At 40.8% G+C, this 26,551-nt stretch overlaps 1 protein-coding gene and 1 long non-coding RNA gene across 6 annotated transcripts in view; both read left to right on the top strand.

Moving 5' to 3' along the window:
• The first annotated feature begins 8,559 nt into the window (after positions 1-8,559).
• KCNN2 (potassium calcium-activated channel subfamily N member 2) overlaps positions 8,560-26,551 on the top strand; it is a 78,693-nt gene continuing 60,701 nt past the window's right edge. For 4 of the 5 annotated variants that reach the window (XR_014577040.1, XM_083818743.1, XM_083818742.1 and 1 more), the window contains exons 1-2: positions 8,560-9,686; positions 9,770-9,865. Coding sequence is in view for 3 of the 5 variants with exons in the window: in XM_083818743.1 (XP_083674869.1) it covers positions 8,568-9,686; positions 9,770-9,865 (1,215 nt within the window). In the remaining 2 variants the exon portion in view is untranslated. Of the gene's footprint in view, positions 9,687-9,769; positions 9,866-26,551 lie in introns of those variants that run through there. The other variant, XM_083818745.1, reaches the window with a different exon arrangement.
• On the top strand, positions 19,190-26,074 carry LOC310890127. Its single transcript, XR_014577043.1, has 2 exons — positions 19,190-20,200; positions 23,331-26,074. It is a non-coding gene; the product is annotated as an uncharacterized lncRNA (long non-coding RNA).

Here is a 26,551-nt window from a genome sequence, read left to right as displayed (position 1 = left end):
TTTCCTTTCAAGAAGGGCGGTTTAGTGCTAAAGGAGGCTGGGAAAAGGTTAATTTTCATTGGTAAGGGACAGAAAACACTTGTGAGAAAACACTACCTGCCCATCTCACTTCATAGCTTTTCCGAGTGGTCTTCTAAATATTTACAACCCAGAATGTTAAATAAAAGGACCTAGAAATAATATATGCTATATATATAAAAAAAAAAAGAGAACAGGATTTCTGTCCTCTCTTTTACCAGAAAAGTTAGTGGTAAGTACATGAAATTTCAGAAATGAGAATACTCAAAATTTATAATGGGCTTCTTTTCCATAAAATGCAAACCTTTTCAAATTACTCTCCTGGTAAACCTGAGTTTTCAACTGAGCGAGATTAAATGGCATCTTGGGTATCAATTTAGATTTATATCTGGCATTTAAAAAAAGAGATCTCATAAGGGAGATCAGACCTATTATCTCACAGCCATCGCTGCCAAAGCTATTAGGAAGCAGGCTGAGATCAGATGGGCAGGCCCTCCCTGAGGCCTGCTGCGCAGCGGGGAGCGCTGGGAGGGGGCCCCAGCAGCAGAGCTCTGCTTGTCCCGATAAGCAGCATCCGATAAGCAGCACGGTCTAAGCCTTCTGCAATGGCCACCAGGCTTCTTCTCTGACCCAAGTCCTTTAAAGTCAGCTTGAATGTGTCCCCGTTGCCCTGCCCTCATAATACTGGTGTGTGAAGCAGATTACCCCTCTATCTACTGCTGCCTACTCAGCACTCCTTAGCCTACAGAGTCCCTGGTTAGCCCCTATGGGGACAGCTACTCGTCTAATCCTGGGTCCTGGGCACAGGCTACAAGGAGGGGCAGTCCCAGAGCTCACGGGCCTTATCTGCCGTACTGAGCACAAGAGGAGGGTGCTGCAGCCATCTCCTGAGGACGCAGACCATTTGCAATGATGATGAGTTCTCCGGTAGAACTGCTCTTTAAAAGAGCATGTATCTTACACCAGCTAGCCAACTTTTGCTGTTCAGGACTTAGGCCAAAATGATATTTCGCATTCTACAAGGATAAAATCTCTTCCCAGAATTTGTCATTGGCATTTAATTACTGACATTCTTGCTTTTTAAGAAATTCAGTGCTGGTGGCACATCAAATTTAGACAAATTCTTTTGTACGTGTATTGTATGATGGCCAAAACATCACCTCTCATTTTTGTAATTACCCTTTCCAATTCCCATATCTCAGTTTCTCTCTCTCTCTTTAAATATCTGCTGTCACTTCTATTTTGGAATTGCAGCTTTTTTTTTTTTCTTTTATCCCCCATTTTCATGCTTTCCATCTCACATAGTTCATCTCTACAGCTTCAGTATTCCTTCATAGTGACTGCTGTCTTGTTTTCATTTCTAGCTCTGTTGTCATGTATTACTTTTATATTGAAGGTCAGAGACTAATGAGCAATACTGATCCACTTGAATTGCTTTTAACTACTTACAAAAACATTATTTGTGAGCTTACTAGCGGGCATTATCATGCAAGTTCACACTTTAACTCATACAAGATGTAAGTGCCAATTCTTCCTCCAGTTTGAGAACCGTGTATCCATTTTCACTGTTTTAGCACCTCTCACTTTCCAGTCTACTTGCAGTCCTGAAGTTACAGGTGCTCTTGCAGACACAAATGTATCGGCAGAATTTGTGCCTACAATACAGCAGCCACCTTTCTGCAAATGCAAGCCACTGTGTTTCATGAGAAAATCACACCTGTAATTTCATAAGATGTACGTTTATATCCGCAAAGGGATACTTCTGTACAAGGACATGAACAAAGATCCTTTGGCACCTGCATTTGGTCTGTGTAAATACTTGCCTGTAGAAATAGAAATACTACACTTGAAACAGAGTTGAACAAGTTGAAAGGAGTAAAACTCTGTGGATAATTTATTTTTCAGCCAGAGAATTAGGAAGTGTAGATTCTGATCAAAACAGAGTCAGGACTTCCTTTTGATTGCTGATGGGTTCAAACCAAAAACCATGTAGTATCACACAGTAGTAATAAAATACTATTACTACGACTACTACTACTGTTAAATAATAATAATGATAATTTGCCCCATCCCTCTACTACATTAGAGCTTGATTTTTAGAGCCCACTCTCTCAGATGGAGTATGTGTGCCTGTCTTTCTAGGCTGACAGAAAGGAAGATCATGTTTTCTTCCCTACCATGTATATGTGGAGAAGCACCCAGGACCACCTAGCTGACATTTAAGAAGAGAACACAATGGCTGATGGTGTTTAAAAGAAAACGCTTAGGCTCCTACTCCATGAAAAGAGAGTTCCAGGCTACAAAACCTGAATAGGAGATTCATGTTGGTCTTGAAGAAGCATCCCTATCCTCAGTTTGTATTCCTGACTAGCACAGTCTCTGCATACTGGTTTGTTCATCCCTCTAATTCATGTGTTTGGATGCTGTAGTGGTGCCTAGAATTGAGGTGTGTGAAGGCAGAGGTAGATGTTACATCTACATCCTTTGGGAAAATACTGTCTGGCTGAACAGCAGAACTGTGTCCTCAAAAAGAAACTGTCTGCATTACTGAGTAACATGTGACAGAGAGTTCAACAACTTGCTGCTCTAAACACTGTCGGACATCTGCACTGCCATTTCCAAGGCAATACAGAGAGATCTCTTACCTATGTACGTCATTTGTTCTGCAGTAATGATCACAAAAGGGACAATGTATTCCTCCATGTCTATGGGTATCTTTCTTATCCAGAGAAGAGGTTTCAATGCAATCAAAAAACTCGCTTTATTCGGACCTGCTTGAACACTGATACATTTTTAATATTGGGAAAATTAGTCTAAGAACTTCTAGGACATGCTCTATAATAGTTAGAGCAGAGATTTCCTAATTAAATCTAGATCTTTCCATTTTACTCCTTATTTTGATCTTCCAAAAAGATGAAGAATCTAAAATGGCTGTCAGGAGTGAAGAAACCATTTTTTTTGTATATTTCCTGTCTCGACTACTTGAATGTAGTTCCTCTGTAGAGAATACATTTTGAATGTGTTTAGTTGTAGACAGAATGACAAAAGTTAGTTTTTCTTTAGAGAAATTGTCTGTTTATCCTAACTTTTTTAAGCAATCTAGTGTCACTTGTATTTTAAAATGTCACTCTACCTATACAAGAGATACTAATCTTGTAAGCTGGGTTGCTGAGGTGTCTGTTACCCAGCTGAAATGTTGGAAGTTTAATTCTTTAGAAACGTCTTCTGAATGGGGTAAGATTTTATGGGTTATGTGAAAAGTCTTAATCCCTATCTTTTTACACTTTTTTTTTTTTAATTAGAACTTTCTAGTCTTTTCCTCAAAAAACACATTTAATTGTTGGTTGAGTAGTATGGAAAAATAGGGAACAAAGGAGAGAAGTGAGAAGAAGTACACTCCTGAGAACAAAAATTTTGTAAAACTTTCTGCACCTTTTTGGAATATTACTTCACGAAGTGGTTCAGTTGCCACGCTTATCAAACCAGAGCTAGCTTGAAGCAGAGATTTCCTTAATAACCACCTCCTTTGACACCAGCTGAGCAGCGGAGTTCTCCCCTGTCTTCCATGCTCTGACCTGGCGGGGCTGATTTCTGCAAACAGGACCACTACATGAACTTATATTTGAATGTGTTCTGACTATATCCAAAAGGCTTTAGGTATGATTGTGACAACAACAAGCAAACAGAATTATGGGATTTGAATGTGCTGTAGAAGTTGCGAAGTCTTTCCATGAATCAGAACTGCAGAAACAAAAAAGCCCCCAGAAAACACAACCAAGTAAGCAACTTTCCAGTTCCTGTTTTGATTTCGGAAGATTGCTGACTGTAAGAACCAACAGTGGATTTAAGCTTTGAAAGCAACCATATATGCCACACATTTACAATCTGGTAAAAGCAAAGTCCATCTTTCACATTTCATAGACTAGTAGAGGATCATGTTATTAAGAAAACTAGTATGAACTTTCCAAATATAACACCACTGCAAATCCATAGTAACTACTTTCTGATGGTAAAATGGAAGCACTGATGATAAAGTACCAATGCAAAAACTTATTTAATATTTTTCAAATATGGGCAAATGAAATGTAGTTATTTAGAATCAATTGCTACATGAGTTAGAAGTGACGTATTTTATGGAGACGAAAAGCACAGCTAACATCAACTTGTGCACTGCCAATCTTATAGTTAGATGCAAGCACTCTCACTGGTCTTAATGGGTTGAAATTTTTCAAATACAGGATTCTATGAAGTTGAAAGTAAGCTTACACACTTGCTAACCCCCACACGCTTGAAGTCACTCTCTGTATTTGCATAGGCTGAAATAGAAACAGCGCATGATCTTGTAATTTCAGTAACTGTGCTGAGTTAAAGGTCTGTTTCAAAACTGCAGTCAGATTAAAAATAATGTAATAGTCACCTGCTGAGCACCTGCAATGGCCATGAAAGATCGTATTAACACTGATACAATTAGCTAGATGAGAAATTCCTTGTAGGTGGCAGTATCTCCATAATGAGAAAAAAAAAAAAAAAGGAAAAAAAAAGTGGGGACGAGAAAGAAAGTCATTAAGCTTGTGTGACCTCAAAGTACTATAATAATATCCAAAAAGGGTGGAGAACTGACTTAAGGAAAAAACACTTTTCCTAGCTGCTTTGTGGATCCCTTCCTATATTTTCAATGTTTAATAGTACTAATATATATACTTTTTAATTTAAAAAGAAAAAGCCCATCCCTTGAGGTTCCCTTGACTGGAAAGGCATGTAGCAATTCTATGCATTTCTTAAGCAGCACCCCCAAGAATTACGGCGTACATACTTTTGAAAATCTGTTGGTTATCCAAAATGTCCCCTGTAACAGGTGAAGGTTTTGAACTGGAATGAATCTGCATGTCTGCTTGTGATACACTGGAGGAGCAGAAGAACATGCAGATTAGTGGAAGAGTATAAAATCAAAAGCAGAAGCTGTAAAGTATGTTTCCTTCTGATATGTTGGTATATACTGCACGGAATCATCATGCGGTATTTCTTCTCCTTCTCCTGCTATTGTGGCATGTTATCAGAAGGCCTCTGGAATCAGCAGAGGTGCAGCAGGGGTGGGATGCCAGCTCGCGATCACAACTGTGTGATGGAAGCTGCTGGGTGAATGTCAGAGCCATCTGGTGGGTAAAGCTCTGCCAGATGGTATGCGAAAGGTAACTTACACATGTGGCTCATGCGGGTAGTTCACATCTCATCGCCTTGGCAGCTGAACTGCGGTTGCTTTGCTGTGGTCTCACAAAGCATTTTTAGAACTGCATGGGTACCTCTGAATGATTTTCTGATATCCTATTGCTATCTGCGTTACCTCTGTTTTTCTTACTGTGACTCTGCTTCCACTTGAAAGGCATCTGCTGTGTGTACGCTCAGCTATGTGCCCCCTTGTTTTTTGCGAACTGAGCGAGACTGTTTCCTTTAGTGCTTTCTAGAAACTCCTGGGCCTTATGCAGAACACACTCTGAGTGCAAAATACTGATACAAAATGGAATTTCCTAGCTTTTTTTCATTCATTTTGTTTCCTTCTTCTTAATATATTCCTATATCCTTTGACATTTTTATGAGTGCAGAATTCTCTGTGATTTTAGCAGGAGCCTGGCATGTATGGTGGCAATAGGATAGCAGCCAAAATAGCTTTCTAATACCTGTTATTGTAGCCTGTAGGTGTTGTATCTTCACTGGATGTTATGTGAGCTTTTGAAACCACTAGCCATTAGCTGTCACTTCAAATATTTCATAGTGTTTTTTCCCTCCCAAGAATCTAATTTTTCCTGTGTCTGCTGAGCTTCCTGTCCTGCTACTGCTAGTTTTGTTCCACAGAATTTATTTTCTTCTCGCAGTTAGTGGGTTTAGAAAAAAATATCTGTTCTCCAAACATCTCCAATCATCATAATTACTACATGAGATCTGCAGGAATTGTCTCTTACTTTATACAAAGATGCATGTGCAAGCATGAACACAGATGCACATATAAGTGTAAAAACAGCCTCTTTGGCAAAACAGCAGCAGGACCTACGATAATCAGTAAGATCAGTAAGAAGAGCAGTTCCATCCAGTATATAATAAAAAGGTAGAAAAAAAAACAAAGCCTCCAAGCCCAAACAGATAACATTTGGTTCACTGTTACTGTTTTAGTATGTTTCAGTAGTTCTGAGCTGCCCATGCTAATTTATTTGTGATGTAAGTGAATATATAGCAATTCAATTCAAGTGAAGAATATATTTTATTTCTGAAATTAATTACATTCATTTTTAAAAGTGAATTTTAAAAATACTTTAAAAGGGAATATGCTAGATTAAATAACATCTTTTTATCTCAGCTCATTTGCCAATGTCACAGAGAGGAAGGTTTACCTCCCTAGATATGAAGAAGCAAATTCTCACCAGTTCTTACTGTAGACCTTCTGAGACTGTGATATCCCAGGTTGTACAATAGAACTGAAATAAAACCTCCAGCAGATTAGTTTTATAACATGCTGTGTGATTAGTATGACCTCTTGTGTTAAACACAGGAATATTCATTTTTTTATTTGCATAATAAAACAATCAAGCAAACAGATGAGATATCCAAAAGCTAGTAGCAGCAGTGTGCCCTTGCCAGTTCTACATATGAAAGTGATTATCAACAGGAGATATATTAAAATTGGGATTTGTAATTGTTATGTATGAATTAGAAAAATAAACGCAATCATTTCCCCATGCAGAACACAACTATCATGTATTTCTAGTCTATCAAGATTTTAAAAAGATCAATTTTTTCTTCACAATTTCATAAAACCTTGCATGACCAGACTAGATGAAAATACAGGACATAGACACAGTGACTTCTAAGTAAAACATGGAGATTTACAAATTTGGTAAAAAATCTGCTATGGGAAACTAGGTCCTGAGATCTTCTGTTAAAGACAACATGCAAGTACCCCTAACTGAATACGAAGGACATGACATGAACAGAAAAGCAAAGATGAAACCTGAGAACATTTAAAGCTTAAATTACTTCAGAAAACATAACAACAGGACAGCAGCTCTGTGCAGGAGCTTTATTTACACAGTGATATAAGCACAGGCTCCCTAAAATTTTTAAGATCCATGCGATTCACGTGGTTGAAAACACAGGCAAAACAGAATCACTGAGATGGAATTACAGCACCATGCTTTTGCAAGCAAACAGTGGAAGACGTGAAGCAGTGTTAAACGTCCTGTTCACCTTTAAAATATGAGCTTCGTTTTATTTTTATTTATTTACTTGTGTGTGTGTGTGTGACTCTGGTGCTCAGGAGAACTGGCTGTGATGGAGATCATCCAATTACACGTTAGTGCCATGGTATAATTTAAAACCACGGAGTGATGTATTTGGAAAGTGCTTTATCATTCATGTAGGAATGTGTTGGTGGATTTTTGTTCAAAACTTGATTGTTGAAGGAATTTGGTATTTTCACAAGGCCTCGTGCTGCTGTATATTATGTATACTCCAACCGTGGGTGCTCTTTTCCAGAATAACCTATGGTGATACTTGTTAATTCAAGAATTTTTGGTCCACCTACGTTTTGGACCCATGGTGTGCGCTACATTAACGAGGGCTGTTTGACTGTGCGTGGGCAGGGCGTGCTTGTTTTAAAAGGTACACCTGGGCTAACGAGGAGGTACCTGAGATATAAAAACTTCATGACAGTGCTTCCCTGGGCTTCTTACCAAGGCAGGGCACCTCGGCTTGCTTCTCCTAATGCAGTCTGTAGTTTCAAAGGAAGCGGGTGTTGTTTGAAGCACGGAAATTACACGGATGTGGGCTTTTATCCCAGAAAGCGCTCACAAATTTTGTGTTTAATGTTAGGGAGAAGGCAAGGGTGTAAAAAAAAAAAAAACTTACATTTTTGCTGTTTTCTCAGCCTCTAAGGGCCTGATGGAGAAAAATAAAGACAACGAGAGGGGCCCGCGTTATGCTCCGAGCTGGGCTGCAATTAGCCCACTTGTAATCAAATCGCTTACCTTCCCCGCGGTCCGCTCCTCAGCAGCCTCCCCTCTGCCACCGGGGCGGGGGGGGTGGGTTGGGGGGCAGCGGAGGGGAAGGGTCGCTCCCCCCGCGGGGTGCCTGCCGGTGCCGATCGTGTGCCGCTGTGTCTTGCAGGGCGGCGCTGGACAGCTCCGCGGCAAGGCAAGGCAAGGCACGGCACGGCACGGCACGGCACGGCACGGCAAGGCGCCCATGTTCCGGAGGCGGCGCAGATGTGAGCGGACGGGGACGGGGGGGGGACTGGGGAAAGCGGGAGGGGGGGACGGCCCCGGGAAGCCCCGGGCGGCCCCGGCATCCCCCGGCGGGGGGCTCCGGGGGCGCGGCCACGGACTGGGCGGAGCTACCGGGTGGGCGGAGCCACGGGTGGCTGGGGCTATAGGGCGGGCACGCGGCTCCCGGGGGGGCGTGGCCCCGGAGGAGGGGGCGTGGCGTGGCGGGGGTCCCGGCGCCTCCCCCACCGCCTCACGCCGCTGCCCCCCGCCCCCCCCGCCCGCCCCGCAGGTGACGTGATGCCCGTTGTTTTGGTCGGCCCGACCAATGGGACGCGCCGCCCGGATTCTACGGGAGCCGGGATGGGCCCGTCGTGGCGGCAGCAGGACGCTCCCCTGCCGACCGTCACGCATTGCGCAGGGTGCACCACCGCCCGGTCCTGCGGCGGCTTTAACGGCCCCGGCATGGAGGCGCCGCGGCACTTCCCGCCGGGCTTCGGCCCCGAGCAGCAGCAGCAGCAGCAGCAGCAGCAGCAGCGCCCGCCGGCGGACAAGGCGAGCCTCCAGCAGCAGCAGCAGCAGCAGCAGCAGCAGCAGCAGCAGAGCCCGTGCCTCCAGTGCAACAACTGCGCCTACTACGGGGCTGCTGCGGCAGCCGCCGCCGGGGACCAGCTGCCGCTGCTGCTCCGCGCCTCGTCGCCCCTCGCCCTCCGCACGCAGCCGTCGCCGCTGTCGTCCGCCGCCTCGTCCCGGCAGGGCAGCCAGCTGAACGTCAGCGAGCTCACGCCGTCCAGCCATGGCAGGCAGCCGCACCAGTTCGCCCAGTACCACCAGTGCCACAGCCTGCAGCAGCAGCAGCAGGCAGCCAGCCCCAGCAGCAGTGTCAGCAGCGGCAGCACCCACCTGCACCACCTCCACCACCACCACCATCATCACCACCACCACCAGCAGCAGCAGCAGCAGCAGCGCCGGGAGAGCAACCCCTTCACCGAAATAGCCATGAGCAGCTGCAGGTACAACGGCGGCGTCATGCGGCCGCTCAGCAACCTGAGCTCGTCCCGCAGGAACCTCCACGAGATGGACTCCGAGGCGCAGCCGCTGCAGCCGCCGCTCCCCAGCCCCGCCGCCGCCTCCTCCTCGGCCGCCCCCGAGATCGTGGTGTCCAAGCCCGAGCACAACAACTCCAACAACCTGGCCCTGTACGGCCCCGCCGGCCCCGGCCCCGGCCCGGGCGGCCCCAACAACGGCGCCAGCAAGCCCAGCAAGAAGAAGAACCAGAACATCGGCTACAAGCTGGGGCACCGCCGCGCGCTCTTCGAGAAGCGCAAGCGCCTCAGCGACTACGCGCTCATCTTTGGCATGTTCGGCATCGTGGTCATGGTCATCGAGACTGAGCTGTCCTGGGGCGCCTACACCAAGGTACCGGGCCCCGAGCCCCCCAACGCCACCCTAGGTCCCCGTGTCGTGTGTGTCTGAGGGTCCGTGTTGTCTTTCTGTTGCAGGAGTCGCTGTATTCCCTCGCTCTGAAATGCCTTATTAGCCTCTCCACCATCATCCTGCTCGGGCTCATCATCGTGTACCACGCACGGGAGATCCAGGTAATGCTTCCTTCAGGGGACGGATGGGTGTTGGCAGGGACACGCTGGTGAGGCGATGGTTTTAGGGGCAGCTGGTGAGCAGGTCACACTTCCCGCTAGCTCAGAAAGCACAGATAGAAGCTCAGCGCTCACCAGAGTTTAGTGAATGCATCCCAACCCTGGATGGACAGGCGGCAGGCTGCATGAACACACATACATACCAGAGAGCTCTGCCTGTTCGGTACTGGTACCTGCCATTGTGCTGTAGGATCCCTTAGCCCTCATGTTATAACATGCTTCCCATATGACATGCGTGCTGTCTTCTGTAACAGAGGTACAGCAACAGTCTTCTGTTTCCCGTTGACTAAATTTCATGCTATGTGTTTTCTCTTGATGGCAAGGTTAATCATCTGCACGGTGCGAGATATGTAGTCTTCCCTGTGCTGCCTCAGGTATAGCATACTCCAGGAGAATATTTAAAAAGTGGGGGAAGACTTATGTCTGACCTGTCTTACTTAACGCCGCGCAGTCACTGGGAGTGGGACAGAGGAGAACTGTCAGGAAAGGTAGGGCTAAGGGTAGGAGGAACATACTGGCTGAGGCTGTAGAATAAGTCTAACAAATGCTGTCACAGGTTCTGCCCGAGAGACTTAGTTCTAATATCTGCTGTAAATCTTTTTGACCAAGATATTAAAATTCATCGTTTCAGTTAAACTGAAACATACAACAGATAGTGTTCAAAGTTCTGAAGAGAAAAATGCCTTACTCGTAGGTCTGTCCGTGCTTTTGCTTTTCCTAATTAGAACCACCTTCAGCTACAGGCTGAAATGACAGGCTTCAAGGGCAAAGAAGACTTTTTCAGTGGTAGCAGTTAGTAAAAAGAGAAATTAACAATTGTTTAGTTCCCGTCTTCTGCACAAATGAATGCTGTAGTTCCAGTGCGAAAGGGTACCATGCTCTTCTACTTAAGATAATGTTAGAGAAGTATTACGTTACTGAAGACTCTTTGCCGAATTGGATACTGTTGTGAAGTCCTTACACATGCAAAACTATTTCTGGCTCAGAACCCAGTTTCTTTGTGTTACTATCAAAGGTATTGAAAGCTGTTTAATAATATTGTACTCAATAAGCAAGTATTCTGGTGAAAAAGTACTCTATAAACTACCAGAATACTGATGAAGATAGTTCTTTATCCGCGTAAATAAGTGTTGCTGCTGCATGTGGGAGCCTTCTTCTCTGGTGTGCTGTCCTACAAGTGGTGCTTGAAGCGTTAAGAACAAAGCTTGAAAGAAAGCACTGCAGATGTTTGAATTACTCAAGGCATTTTACAGAAACTTTAAATGGAAATTCTTATGTAGGATAACTGAATAGCTGTAGATCTCTACATGCATCAGCTTGCACTAAGTAATTTCTTTGAGACCTCTATTTTTTTTTCAGGTTAGTAGTTACATTTTTTTTCATTCTTTTAGAGATGTTTTATCTGTCAGAAAAAAAAACAGTCTTAAACTTAAGATCTAATTTCTTTTTATATTGGTCGTTTCAAAGAGCTTCCTCATGTATGAGACTGCTTGGAAGGAGTTATGCAATCATGTGACTTAATCAAGGTTAACATAGTTTTCAGTGCTGCCTGACAGTGTAGAACACCAGTATAGCTGCTGTTAAAACAGTAGTGCTCTCTGTTTTTGTCTGAGGGACTGCAGTAGCCATGGCAAGACCTGGAGTGAGCTGCAGACCCAAAGAGCTCCGTCATTCATTTGGAAAACGGAAGGGAAGTTCTGTTTTCAGGGAGCCTGTTAGAAGGAATGAGCATAGTACCACCCTTAGCTATCCTGTATCTGACACCTTTTAATTTTGGGACAGTAAGTTTTGTACACAGATGTGACTTTTTAAAAATAAGGTGAAGAACGCGCAGAACAAAATGTACATCCATCTACAGCGGTAAACTTGTGTTACACCTGACATCTCAAAACAAGAAGTACCTTTAAAACGCTTTGTCTTAGGAAGGTGTGGAATCTATTCCAGGCAAAAGAAAATACTCTGTAACCCTGATAATGTGGTGGTTTTTAAATAATCGTTAAAGCTGACTATTTTCTGATGGCAAACTCGTCTTTAATTCAAGCAGATATCCTGCTAGAGAATCTTTCACGAATTACATCTGTAGAATCATGCCCACAGATGGCTGGTTGTGTCCTGGAGCACTGTTTGCACCGACTATTTGTCAGTCCTGTGCACGTTTAAACATTCTTTTCTAACTCTCCTCTGAAACATACTTAGACTTTACGAGTGAGTGTTGTGTAAACTAGCAGGATTTAATTGAGACAAAAAGAATTCTTCTGTAGAACAGAAGAACATCGATGTGTTGTTCTGTTTTCAGTGCAGGATGTTTCATACTCGGATGCACACTAACCACCCTAACTAGAAGTAGATTTTTCTACAAATCTTGAAAAGAAAATACGATGAGGAATAAGATGACAGTAATAATTATTGCTGCTTGCTGATTTAGTCTTCAGAAACACCTGATGACCTAAAACTCCTTCGAACAGCAATCTGCTTCTACATTCATTCCGGTAGTCTGTGACCTTGATTTATGGGTGGAAGTCCAAACAGCCCTGCAAGCCTGTGTCTGTGCCTGACAGAGTAGCAGGTGACTGTAGTCTTTGCATTATCATGACCTTGCCCGTACATTTTGCTCTGCGAACAAGTCATGCAGGCAGCAGAAACAAACTCTTTGCTTGCCCAGCTGAACAATCTAAGGGAGTTGGCAGGGAGTTTTACAAAGACCTGCTGGGCTTCATCCCAAAAGCCAGGAGCACCGCAGGGATGTGAGGTGGATGAGTTTTGTGCTTACTTCTCCTTTTCCCCAGTCGATCTGTGGCCGGAGCAGGGCCAGGGGCACCCCCATCCCGCCAGGGCCGGGGGCTCCTTGCCTCCCCTTCAGCACCGAGGACAGCTCCGGGCATGGTGCGGGGCTGTGACGGGGGGCAGCAGGTGGCGGGGGGCTCCCGCGGCACTGCTGTGCTACGGGGGTCCCGGCACCCTGCTGTGGCTCCACACCAGCCTGGGTGGGAGGGTGCGGCCGTCCAGGTGCCGCGCTGTCTTGTGGAAGGCCGGGAGTGCCAAAGGAGAGGGCTTGGTGGTTGTGTGGCGTTAGTTGTTCCAGCTCCGGAGCAGGGGCTGCTAATTTGATCAGTCGAGTTGATGTTAAGGCTGCACCAGTAGTGGAATGAAAACAGCAGGTTTAAGTGAAAAGTCTTAGCTTATGTTGTCCTTTCCAGAAAAGAGGAAAAAAATCACAAGCAAGGTCCCTTCTTCTCTCCCCCTCCCAGAAACAAGCAAAACAAAAAAACACAAACTGCCCTAATGATGTTGGAGTTGAGTGTAGTGACAACCCCAAACCTGCTTATTCTCCTTTTGGTCCGTTGTTGTCATGCCTGTCATCTTAAAAACATCAAAACTGGGAGACTGTAGGCTATTCATTACTCTGTCTCCAAGCTTTTGTGGTTGCTGATTCAGTTCTGCAGAGCAAGCGTCCTGTGTTAGGAAGATTGCTAGGAAAGATGTAACTCGTAATTATCCCAGCCTTGAACAGGTCTTTCTCTGACTGTTACTTCAGTTGAGAGCTTGGAGAGGTGAAGGAGGGAGCTAAGAAGGTAGCGTGATCCAATTATCATAATAATTTAAAATGTGTTAATTACCCACTTCACGCATAAACAGTTTGTTACTTAATGCTATTTTACATAATTAAAGCAGCAGCATGCAAGATGGTTAAAACTGCTGTTTTTTGACAGCTTACTATTCCATTCCACGTTTCTCTAATGGAATTTGCTCTTAGTTTAATAATAGAATTTAAGAAAGTGTTGGATTGCACTTTACATGGTAGCGCTGCAGGAAGGAGGTGTAGTCCTCCTATGTCCACTGGAACACTTTTGCTTTGATGCTGGACTACCTAGTTTATCCCTTCTGTAAATAAATGTTGCCTTCCTATTGCCTGGCTTTAATAATAATTGCCTGTGCTCTCCTGGACAGAATCTGAACCTCTTTTCCCACTGCCTGATTCAGATGCTCTCACTCATACAGGAAAAAATGGAAGTTGATGTTTTGTAGAAGTGAATAGAAATCCTCTCCTTTTTTAATGTGAATTGACAATTTCTAAGCACTTCTACGTCAGCATGAACTAGCAATACGTTTTAGAACTCCTGTGGAAGGTCATGCAAACTCAGAGGCTGAGGTTAGGACACTACTTTCACAGCAGATCCTCCAGGGCTGCAGGGATAAAGCATCTTTGGTTCTCAGATTCATCTGAAGTGATGGGGAAAATAATGTGTTGCTGGTAGATTTGGAATGTAACGCTTTCCATCTTCGTTAATTTTTTGGAAAGTTATCATAGATGGGAACTCAAATGTCTTGTTGAAGAATCAAGAATCCTTTCTTTGTTTAGCTTTTTCCTGAAAACTTGCAAAAATGGAACAGGCAGTACCAGGAAAAAAGAGTGGATGTTAATAAATACATTGTGTGAATAAATTCCATGATGCATGACTATAATAAAAACTGCTTACAGGACTTTCACTAGCCTACTGACATCAATAGAAAGTTCCTCAGTAAAAGTCCTGCATTCATTAACAAAAACTAAGTTAAATTCCCTTGTAGTTTCTCATCGCAAGCAGTAATGCGTCTTATGCCAGCCAAATTATGTTTGGTCATTTTGCCTTCACTGTGGTCGTACATATGCACCTCACTGGCTGTCTCTTTGGCGCTCTGTTGACCTCTTGTGAAAAGAAACAGAGCTTTTGTCTAGGTGTGTTGAACCATGAGGGCTAACAAACAGAGACTAAAACTTCTGCTGCAAAAACAAAAAGCAAGTCAGTTGGGTGACAGATGAAAATTAATAAGTAAATTTGAGTGATAATTTTATTCTGATCTAAAGCCTGTTGAGAATTAGTGGTTTCTTTCTGTTTATTACAACAGGCCTCGGATCAGGCAATAACAAAACTGATTATGTGGCAGTTTCCATCTAAGATACAGTAGCTTCATTTACAAACTTAAAAATACCTTCCACCAGTCACGTTTAATATATGTTCCATGCAGCAGAAAATCATGTAGGGATCCAGGGGCGCTGTATCTGTCAAATTAACACTTCGGCATATTTATGCGAAAAATAGTTGCTTTTAATTCCATTTGGTACGTTTTGGATGAGTTTATCTTTGCAGAGCCTATTGACCCAGAAGAAGATGCAAGTGCACGGTGTCCCTTGGAAGCAGCGCTGTTGTGCATTCGGCACGGAAGGCAGGATAGGGAGCCCTTTAATGTTGGTCAGCATCCAAAATCATCTGAATCTTCTGCGCTGAAGTCACATGTAGGAGATGCTTATTCCCAACAGCCTCCATTAGTATTTATGAGGAGGTTGTACCTGACTGATGGTCAGGGCACTGAGTGGTCACTGAATGTACCTGAGGGTCAGAGCCTGACAATGCTTAAGATTGCCTGTTCCTATGCACTGTTGTTCTGAGCAGTTTTTATTAGGGCTGTTAGTTCGTCAAGACGTGTGTAGTGATGTGTGGGAAGGTGTGTTATTCCCCCACTTGGAGGAGAGCATTTGTAAACAAAGATTAGATCATGTATTTGCATGAATTGCATAGTTTTTAGCTGAAGTTAGCAGAGATAACTGCTGTCTACAATCTTTCAGACATTCTGCATGAGCATCTTAGTATAGGAGTATTGTACATATCTGATCCTTTGGCTATAGGGACTTCAGATCTGAAAATTCTGTCATGAGCTTGACAACAGCTCTGGTTTACCTAAATTTTAGTAAAAGTGTACCAAGCCTGACAAATGTAGATTAATGCTCTTGTGATTCTGGTTATGGTCTGTATGTGATCTACTAAATGTAGTATTCAGGACTTTGAATTTGATTTGGAACATGCTTATGGTCCATTTTGAGCAGAGACCAGAACAGGAGTGGCTGTTGTATAGGACTTGGGAGTTTCAAAAAGCTGTGTGGAAGCTGCTATGCAACTTCAGTCAGTTGTTTTCACCCTTGATTTTGATGATGAAAGTCATTGTCACACTCCCTTACTAGATGATGAATAACTGCTCTGAGCCCGTGAAGCTCCTTCTAAGACATAAATTACCCCTAAGAGAAGAGGCTGTAATTGATCTTGTAATTAGCTTTCAGGTAAGCTGGGTATATTGGTCATTGTACAAACTATCTTTTATTAACTGAAAAGGAACTCTGAAGTATGCAGAAGAACAAGTAATTCTGTGGGGAAGTAAATTATGTCTCTGTCTCTTGAAAAGAAAGAAGTTATACATCATGACAACACAAAGAAAAATAATATTTAATAACACTTTTTTGTTTGTTTTGTTTTTTAAATAATATAAGCTACACTTTGTTGAAAACATGAATGGAAAAACTTTCATTCAAAAATATCTATGTCAGTTTATTTTTATTGAAGTTGTGTAAATTGGCTTTGTCCAATTATTTTAATGAAAGCTGCATTAAGTAATTTATTCTTATCGCTGTCAGAAGATCAGAAGAGACTGTCATGAGAACATATCTACAGCTTGGAAAGAATTCTTAAGTAAGGACTGTGGTGAAACATAGGATTTTTACACTTTAAATAGATGTATCTGAACCCATACTTCTGCAGCCAAAAAATGTTCACTTAATATAACACATCAATATTTAATATAGTACTATTTTAATGGAGATGCCAGGAATCACACAACTGTAACTTACTCATTCATTCAGCTCTTGCTTCTTGAATGGTCCCTGCAGTTGTACTCATTCATTGGTTTGAGCAGTCCTTAATGAAAATAGTTTCATGTCGACATTTTAAAAACAAAAGAGTGTGAAAGTTAGATACAGCGTGGAAGAGTGAAGAGGGATGAATTCTGAAGAGAAGCATTCTGCAGCAGCATCCACCTTCTGAGCTGCTTCCTTATCACATTCATTTTGCTGAAGATTGATGGATGCTTCAGAATGAAATCCCTTTAGAAGAAACACTAAGCTTTTTCATGACAAAGAGGAAATACACCTGTGAATTCCATGTAAAGTAAATCCAATGGCTAGGCGTTAAATACCTTTGTATTTGTAAATGGCCACTCTTAGTCCTTTTTAGCGTAATTTTTTTTTCTCTCTCTCATCCTTAAAGAATGATATTTTTAAAAAGAAAAAAGTTTTTTAAAAGTTTTTTAAAAGAAAAACTTGCTCTGTCAAAGGGGCACCTTCTAAACTTTTATGCTTGTTAGTACTGTAGAGCTGTCATGATGAAAAGGGGAGAGCTGGGTTCTGTGTTGTGTTCTTGATCAACAGAATAGCTTATTGATTTCTCACTGAACAGACATGATGAAGTTATTGACAGGAACAGGAACTGTGTGTTTCAGTGTAAATAGACACTGAGAAGGCTATACAGGTTTAACTCACAGTGTAATTTTTCTTGCAAAACCACCGTCAGTGTTAAGGATGCATCTGCAGGAAAGGACCTAGTTTGGTACTGAGTCTGGGTAGTCATGAGAGAATATTGAAGGCAAAGGAAGACTTTTTGTTTCTAAAAGAGCATGTTTGCAGTTTAAAAAAAAAAGGGGGGGGGGGAATAAATGTATGTGGGCTTATGTTCATAGATATTATTGTCACCTGTGGGTATAGAGATTCCAGAGCTTTCTTACGTGCGGTGTGCAATAAATATTGTTGCTTGTAGTGTTTAAGCGTAGTTGCCTGTCTCCCATAAACAGTTAACACATCAGTTCTGTGGTTTGATGGGTAGGTGTAAATCAGCCTGTAAAGAAAGAAATGCATGTATAACAAGCGTTTGTATTGTCTTTTTCATTGTTAAAAGGAGTTCCATGGATGAATCGTCACTTTTTTTTTTCTGTAAGTTGATGTTTTTATGATGTTTTTATAAAGGGGAAAGCTGAGACTAAAAGTTCAAATGCTCTGGAAGTAATCTAGGGAAGGCTTTATATCTATATTTGAAGCTCAGGCTTGTCTGTCTTGTGTTGTTATGCTCAGATCAGTCATTTGTCACATAAATAAGATACTGCTGTTGTCATCCAGCCATGCCTGTAGCTTTCAAGAGCAGCCTGCTGTAGCAGATGTCCCAAACAATGCAGAGTAAAATGAATGGTGTGCTCTGCAGTATATCCTAATGAGATACTGTTGGGAACTTCTGTGAAGCATTTGATTCCTATTACCATTGTTTATTCCAGCTTCCATAACTCTGCAACCTCTGTCACATAGTGTTACTACAGCATTATGCACATCTACCCTATCCCTGACCTCTGACAGTAGCATCACCACAATTATGCATTATGAAGCAATACTTCATCTTCAGTCTTAAAATAAAACAGATTCAACCTAGGGGGTGAATGGCATTTCTTGTTTTGAGAAGATCATTATATTTTTAAGAATAAGGTCTGTTGCAGCCAGGGAATGAGGCATGTCTTTAGTTAAAAATAAAAAATACATGGTAGTGTTGTTTCAGTCTGTACCTTTGCATCCATAACATACACATGCATAGAACTCTAGGAAGCCATGGGAGAAAGACTGAATGTTTATGTGTGGCTAGACAGCAAAAAATAAAATGTTTCCTATCAGAAACAAATAATAAATATTACCAGTAACAGCGATCACTAATGTCTGATAAAGCATTAGTTACCATTTTCACACCAGTCATGCACACTTAAGGTGTGTTTTAACTTCCAAGAAGACTCTGAATTTGCAAGTATCTATTTTAGTGGGATCTTCAGAGGTTCTCATGATACGATATCTTCAGGTGTCCTCATGATATGCTAAGGATTTGATCCTTAAAACCTTTGTCATTATTAAAATACCTCTTACTGAAGACTTACAGACTCTTGAGCAGGCATGATTTTATGAATAAGCTAAGGAGGCTCTATCCACTTTTCATTTCGCCACAGAGCTACTCTATGCTGTAGTTGTAAAATTCCATTTTGGTCATGGAGCTGCAACACCCAGATTGTAGTGGGCTCCTTTGCTTGCAGATTCTTTTGTAGGATATTTGTACAAGAGTTGTTCTTGGGCATAAGGAATGGAAAAAAGGAAAAGGAGGAATTCTAGTTCATCCAAATTCCAGTACAGCTGAAAAGGTACTCCTGGCTCGCATAGTAGCATGACCGCTACTACAAAATATGATCCTCATCTGAATGGTGTTGTGGCTAAAGTGGCTTCACAGTAAGCCCACCTCTCCTTTTGTTCTCATTTGGTTTTGGACTCATGGTAAAAGCCAGTAACTTGCATTCTGTTGTGATTTCTGCAATGTGATGGTTTAAAGTAACTAAATCCTTATGCAGTAGGGCAGATCTGGCCTGCTCCTCATGTATTCCCAGTTCAGCTTCCACGTATTTCTAATAGAGTTTAATTGCAAAACGTGGGGGGTGGGGGGGGGTGGGGGGGAGGGAATTGAAAGAATGTTACACACAGCGAGTCTGCTTTTGTGGTTTGCTTGTCAGGAAAACATTTAGTTCTTCATCTTCATCTGTAGACATGTATGAACAGACATTTGTCTACTTCCCTGCAACAGAATGGGATGCAGCGGAGACAGATGAGAAATTTAGAGGTGTAGCTATGGGCAGGCAAATCATTCTCAGCACTAGCAAGGGAAGTAGAACAGATGATGAGTTTTTATATTCAGTTTGCAGTCAAAGATGTCAGTTAACTCATCTAAAATTAGTGAGTCTTACATTTCATCTGTGGCTTTTGTACGTATGTTGGTGTAGGCTGATGTCGTCCTATGTTCACTGCTGGACATCAGACTTTTTGCTACCATGGATTATCTTATCGACCATAATGGTTTTGAAAACAAAGCTGTCTAAAACATTTTGAGTAGCAACTTTGTGTTTAAACCACTGAAGATAGCAGGATTGGCAGCATGCAGTGTGACCTTGCTTCACTTATTGATTTGTAGGCTTCTTTAAAAAATCGTAACTTAGAGAACAGAGCGTCTAGTTCTGTAAACTAGACCGATTTGATGAAGCTGTAACATTCACATAATTAACAGGGCAGTGGCAAGAACTGTGTATGCCAAGAGGTGTTTGACAGGATACGATGGGATTTTTAAATTATTATTATTATTATTATTATTGTTACTTATTTTTATAGTTATTTTTGTGCTGATTAAGCTGTTTCAGTCGTAATTAGGAGTGATCAGGTAAATTAGCATTTTGCTTATAAACAAATACAGGTAAATACTTGCAGAGAAACTTGTGTACACGTTATTTAATATGATGTTGAACGTTACCTTCTTAAAGATATTTTAACTTAATCTTTGAAGCAGTCTGAAGACTTTATCTGCTATTTGGTTTAGCCAGAAGCCCACTTCAGGCCTTCAGGAGTAACAGGTATGAAACAAATAGTTGCTTTGTTTCTGCTCTTTCCCAGCTTTACCTGCCAGGGTGATTTACAAGGGCAATTGTTGCACGAATACTTCCATACAGGCAAGATTAGTTCATGACTATGTTTATGTAGATTTCTAAATTCACAAATATATCTAACTCCACTCTCTCTCTCCTGCTGCCCAATTCTTGGTTTTCCAAGAATTGGTCATGCTGTAGGACAACACTTAAATATTTAGGCTTTACATTTCATTATTTGAAGTTACTTTAAACATATCCTCAAATGAAGTTCTCAGCTTAACTGTTTCTGAGGTGGTGAAAACACTATGGGGACTTTATAGTTCCAGTTCTGCTGATGGGTATACACCATAGTCAGTTAAACAGAAACTCACCAGTTAAGAAACAAACACAAATTTTCCCAAATACCCAAAGTATTTATGTCGTACATAAAAAGTAAGGGAGGAACTGAGAAGATAGATTCTTGTGTATATGATGTGTTGGTGCCAATTGTTCCATAAAAACACATTCCTAAATTTAGAGTCACAGGTGCAGGTGCACTCCTTTGGTAGAACGAGTGAGTAAGCTCCTTTTGTCTGGCTTCAGATTCAGCCTTTCTTCTTTTGATTTCTGTGTCCCCTACTGACTTGCAAAAATATTGCCAATTTCTTCAGTAAATACATCCTTTTTTCAATTGGTTCCCGTTTCCCTAGTAGTAATGAAGCTGATCATCCCTGAAGACAGTGAGGCTTCTCTCACATTGGGAACAGTGGCAGATGGCAGCCGTTTTGAGAGATGGCAGTTCTTTATGCAGTGATCTGTAGAACATATTATTTTTAGTACTGAATGAAGAAAAACAAATCCTAAATGAAGAATTGTAAAATAATTATTTAACAACATAAAAATATTGAAATGTAGATAGTTCTCCCCAGTGAATTTTGCTTCTGCAAGTGGATTGTAGAATCAAGAGTTACTTCATTTTCGAGGTACTTGAAATGTGGGAAAATATAACAGACCATTAGGCTTCTTACACAATGTATTCTAAAAATTAGTTCAGTAAAATAGCTCTGTTATTTTGTGGGCAGATATGCTGTGTTCTTCAAACACAAAGTTTTGGAATTGTTGTTTCAGTATGGAAACAGTTCGCGGTGGCCACTTGTTTATATTGGTGAAAGTGCAGAGGGACCCAAAGCTATTTGTTCAATATTTTTTTGCAACTTCCCTTTCAGGTGTAGTGATGCTGGCATGGCTTGTGTCCTGCTGCACTCTCCGAGCAGTGAGAGTGAGCCAGAACAGACCAGGAGATGCAGGGTGTAGTGTGTGGTGGTGGCTGATGGAAGCTGGGTTCTGAACAAGCTGTATTTGGGTTGGCTTAGCTGGTGAAGCATTTCCTGGCACCTTGCTAGAGCCAAACAGCCTTGCTGTGTCCTTAGATTGTTGCGAAAAAAGCTAAGTTTTAAAACTATGTATGTTTTTCATTCCATTGCTGCCAAATGTACGAAGCAGCTGTTCTGGATTGTTCTGGGTCACCCAGTGTGTTCTCTAGTAAACATGGCTGTTATTACATAACATTTCTTTTTTATTTTCCTCTTCATTTTTTCCTTACTTTCTAAGTAACACAGCAATAAATAGTGTAAAACAAGAAAAATAACTTATTTTCCCATTTTGCATGCGTACGCAAAGGAAAGGAACAGGAGTCCCATCTCCACTGTTCTCCCTCTTAATTTTCCTGCACTTATGCTGTCTTCAGAAATTCATTAAGTCTTGCTCCTGTATATATGCTTGGAGAACATTTTTGACTATCAGCCCCAGCCACAAGAGATTTTGGGAGCTATTGGTGCTGGATGGAAGTCTTTTACACGTGGTAGCTTAAGGAAATTCTTTTCATTGTGTTTTATGCAGCTGGAGAGAGTGGGATCTGAATCTCTCGTATAATGGAATAGCTGTTAAATGAAGGATGTTATTGCAATGAAGAAGTACCTGAGTGGAAATAAACTTTGTAGGAACTTCTTATTCAATCAGTTTAATTCTGTCACTCACTGGTGGGTCTACTGAGTATCTCAAGTGAATGTAGTAACCCTGAGTGCTGGACTTTAATTTCTGGACCTCTGATTAGGTTCAGAGGCTAATAAAAATTTATATAACTACATATCTTCCTGTCAATTACAGATCTAAGGAAGCTCAACTGTGAGTGTTTGAGCAAGATTCCAAACTAAATTGAATTAGGACAATGCCTTGTGAAATATCTTTTTAATAATTAAAATGAAAAAAAAATCTTTTTCTGTAATCAGCCCTTTTTATTAATGGTAATAAGCTCATTAATTATTTGGTATTGTTATATATACAAGCTATGACAATTTCTTAGTTGGATGCGTAATTACACTTTTCTCAGGGGGTTCTTCTCTGTAGCATTGGGAGAGAAATCTGGATATTTAGGAATATAATTTTTTTCCCCTTTGGAGTCCTTGGATGTCATTTCTTAACACTGTTCCCTGCATAGAATGTTACCGAGTAGAAAGAACGGCAGATTTTGGAGCATCTCACCTTCTTTGGTTTGCTGATGCACGTAGATATGGAGGGAACTGTATGAAAAGAAATTACATTTTCCAACTTAAGTGGATTCTGTGGTTCTACGAAATCACTCAGAAGTTGCTGAGTGTTGCAATTGTCCTTTGGCTTTGTATGTTGTCAGGGGCTAAGCTGCTTCACAGTTGTTTGGGGCAAATGACAGAGCTGAAAGTCTGTCCTGTTTCATTGAAAAATATTGAGCAATGCCTCTGAGTATTTTTGGAATGGAAAAGCAAAAAAGAGTACTGTCAGTATGTGATTTAAACCAAAGGGAAAATACAGGTAGGCAGAATTTAACTTTGTGTAGTTAGGCAGGATTTAACTCCATGCAAGGTTGTGTGATGGTAGATGTCCTTTTTTTTTTTTTTTTGTGAAAAAATATCAAAAAGTATTTGGGGTAAGTTTTTTTGTAATGATCTGAGGGACAGAGGTTGAAAAAGATGTAGACAAACCTGGTAAGAGTGTTGATAAGCACATATTTGTTTTTGAAATGTTCATGGTTATGTTCCTTTATGTGTGTGGCCTGCCAGAACAACTGTGATGTATTATTCATGTGTATTTTAATGTGCAGGTTTTGATGCTACACTTCTGAAGACATGGTTCACAAGGATTATAAGTGGTCTGAGACTTTTACACATCCCTTCCAGAGATGGCAAGGTTTAACGCTGTCTTTGGGTGAAGTATTTTTAGCCAGCTTAGCCACCCGCACACATTAACATGAAGTTTTCTTTACATGCTTTGACATTCATGGGGTTTATAGCAAGATATCAGTAACTTTTAAAAACTTGTTGTGCATAGAGGTAAAAAAATATACTCTGTAAATAATGATTTTTATACTGAAACTGAGTATTGGACATTTACAATTATCCATCTAACTTCATAGTTTTATAAGTAGGAGTGTGTATGTATATGACTGATAAAAGTTCAGCAAGCCCATTTGAAAAAAGTGTGTTTTGTTCAGAAGATAGCTGTATCTACTAGATCTATATCCTCCAGGGTCCATTTCTAAGAGAAAGTTTGGTCATAACTCTGGATGTATTAAATGCCCCAGTCTTTAACCATTCTAAATGTGGATTTTTAAATTAAACATTTGCAACAAAGTGTTTGTGAGCACACTTGATTTCCCTTCTGCAAGGAATGCTTCCAGGAGTACATCTGATGCTACTTTATCATTGTTTGTTGCTTCCCTTTTGCTTCTGTGTTCATGTATCCCTAGAGTTGTTCAGCAGGCTAGTGATACTGTTTTTGTATGTTTTTTTACCTGGGTTATAAAAGCTTTCCTTGTGCTTTGCATTCACCAGCATCCTCTGATAACTTGCTATGAATCTTTTTTGATATACTAATTATTTACAAAATGAACTTACCTCCTTTTGTTTTAAGGAGCTTCAGGGAGTCCCTGATCTAAGTTGTTATTTTGTGCATTCTGCCTACTCTGAATGTTTTATTTCTTACCTGTCATTATATGAATTTAACAAGGTCTTATGTAAATATACACGCACCTATATAAATGTCTATGATCTGATATTTATTTTTATGCTTTTACTGTGTGACATTACAAATATCAAGTTTATTTGTGGTAAAAGATTGGTTTAAGTCTTAGTTTGATATATGACTTGCTGGAAATACATTAGATAATTTCAGATGAAAATATTTTTTTAAATTAGTCTTATAGAATACAGATGAAGTAAAAGATAATTCTGTATTTGAGGAACCTTGCAGAACACTGATGAAGTACTTACATTACATTTCAACAATAAAGTAATAATTATAAGAAATTGGAAAGCTATGAACAGGCGTAACATCTTTGACCTTGACCGGAGTTCGGCCTTGTCTGTGGAGTGCAGCACTCTGTCCTACAGGAAGAGTTTGTTCACTACTTTACTATGTTCTTTATTTATTACTATCATCATTCTCCATTCATACAGGAATAGTATCTGAAAATTAATGCATGGCTATTATAACAGAATTGACTGAAAGCAGCTGAGAGGGTATATGCATGCATGTACCCTTTAAATTATGCTGTTCAGCTGTTCTTTCTCTTCTTCATTCATCTACCTTTCTCACTTTCCAAATAGGAAACACACCCATGCAAGCAAGCAGGCATTCACAAGTATTGTTGTATCTTCCAAATAAAAGTGAAATTCACATTTAGTGGGTTGCATAATTGCAAGTATATAAAATGTACATGAAGACCTGCACTGACTTGTATGGGTTTTTTTGTCCCATTTTTTTTTATGTCCCAATTCAGTTGTCATTCACAGCCTATTTTACAACCCTATATTTGTTTCAGAGTGTTTGATATCCACAATGGTTTGAATGCAGAGACACAACATTACATGAAAATTTACCTGAAAAATACGATTTTGAGATGTTAATAATTTTATGAAATAGAAATGTTTTTACTGGATCTATGGTCTTCTGTGGCTTTGGGTGTTTTCTCCTTTCCATGTTTTCACTTCCTAAATATCATTATATGACAGCTGAAGATATTACCACTTTCAAGTATTATTTTTCTTAGAAGCAATTGGTACAGCCATGATGGTCAAGGGGACTTGATAGGGATCTGTGTCTGAAAACATAACTCATTTTACTGTGCACTGCTGAGAAACTTCTTTCTTTGTAGCATGTTAGGATTTCTTCTGCTGACAAGTGAGTATGTTCTCATGTATGTATTTTGAAATGCAGCCTTAAAGTTTGTTTGTTTAAGAAAATCAATGATTAAATTAAAAAAAAAATTCTTTACAAAAAATTGGAAGATCAAATTTTAATGTCTAAGTTTAACTCAGTGTTCTTCTATCCTAATTTTTTTAATTGAATTCATACTTAAGTATCATTTTTCTGGAATTGCTATCTGTATATAGTACTATTTTTGAAATTTATGAAGATATTAGGTAAAAAGGGCTGGCAAAAGACCATTGCTCTTTTCAACAAATTTTGCAATTCTAAAATAAATTTTAAAACATTGTCCATTTAAAATGCAGTTGAGAATGCTTAGCCACGTTGTTCACTTACACTTTTCATCAGAAAACCACACAGTATTTCAGAGATTTTATATTATTTCTTAAAAACAAACAAACCAAAAAAAACTGTTCAGTGTTCATCTGTATTCTGGATGCTCTAAATAACTGCACCTCTCTACAGCTGGTTTACCACTCCTGTGATCTGACTGACAACATTTGGAACCTAATCACAAGAACCAAATGGACTCAAACCTTACAGTAATTTGAAAGTTTGTCCCTTCATACCAAATAGTACATTTTCTAAGTGCAAACCACTCTCTTTTGTTAATAAATAAACATACTGGTTTTTCTGTCAGTATCAATTTTACATTTATGCCTAGTATACAAAATTGGCAGAATGATCACATACTGAAGAATGTGTATGTGCTCGTGTTGAAGTGAGTGTGCTTCTTTAGCTTAATTCAACGCTATGTTTCTTTGTTGTTAATAGTATTGCAACGGAGTGCAGTGGGTTGACCTTGGCCAGCAGCCAGTAGCCAACTCAGTTGCTCCCTCACTTCCCCTTCCCAGCAGGACAAGGAGAGAAAATAAGAGGGAAAACTTGTAGGCTGAGATAACAGGGAGATCACTTACCAGTTAGCACCACTGGCAAGACAGAATTGACTTGGGGAAATTAGATTTAATTTATTGCCGATTAAAAGTAGAGCAGGATGGTGAGAAACAAAGACGAAAACTAAAACACATCCCTCCCTTCTCCTGTCACTTCTTCCCTCGCTCACCTTCACTCGTTCAGTCCCAACTCCTCTACCTCTTCCTCCTCAAGCAGTGCAGG

The sequence above is a fragment of the Anser anser genome, assembly GCF_964211835.1.
Source record: "Anser anser genome assembly, chromosome: Z".
NCBI lineage: Eukaryota > Metazoa > Chordata > Aves > Anseriformes > Anatidae > Anser > Anser anser.
This window is presented reverse-complemented; position numbering and strand designations above follow the sequence as displayed.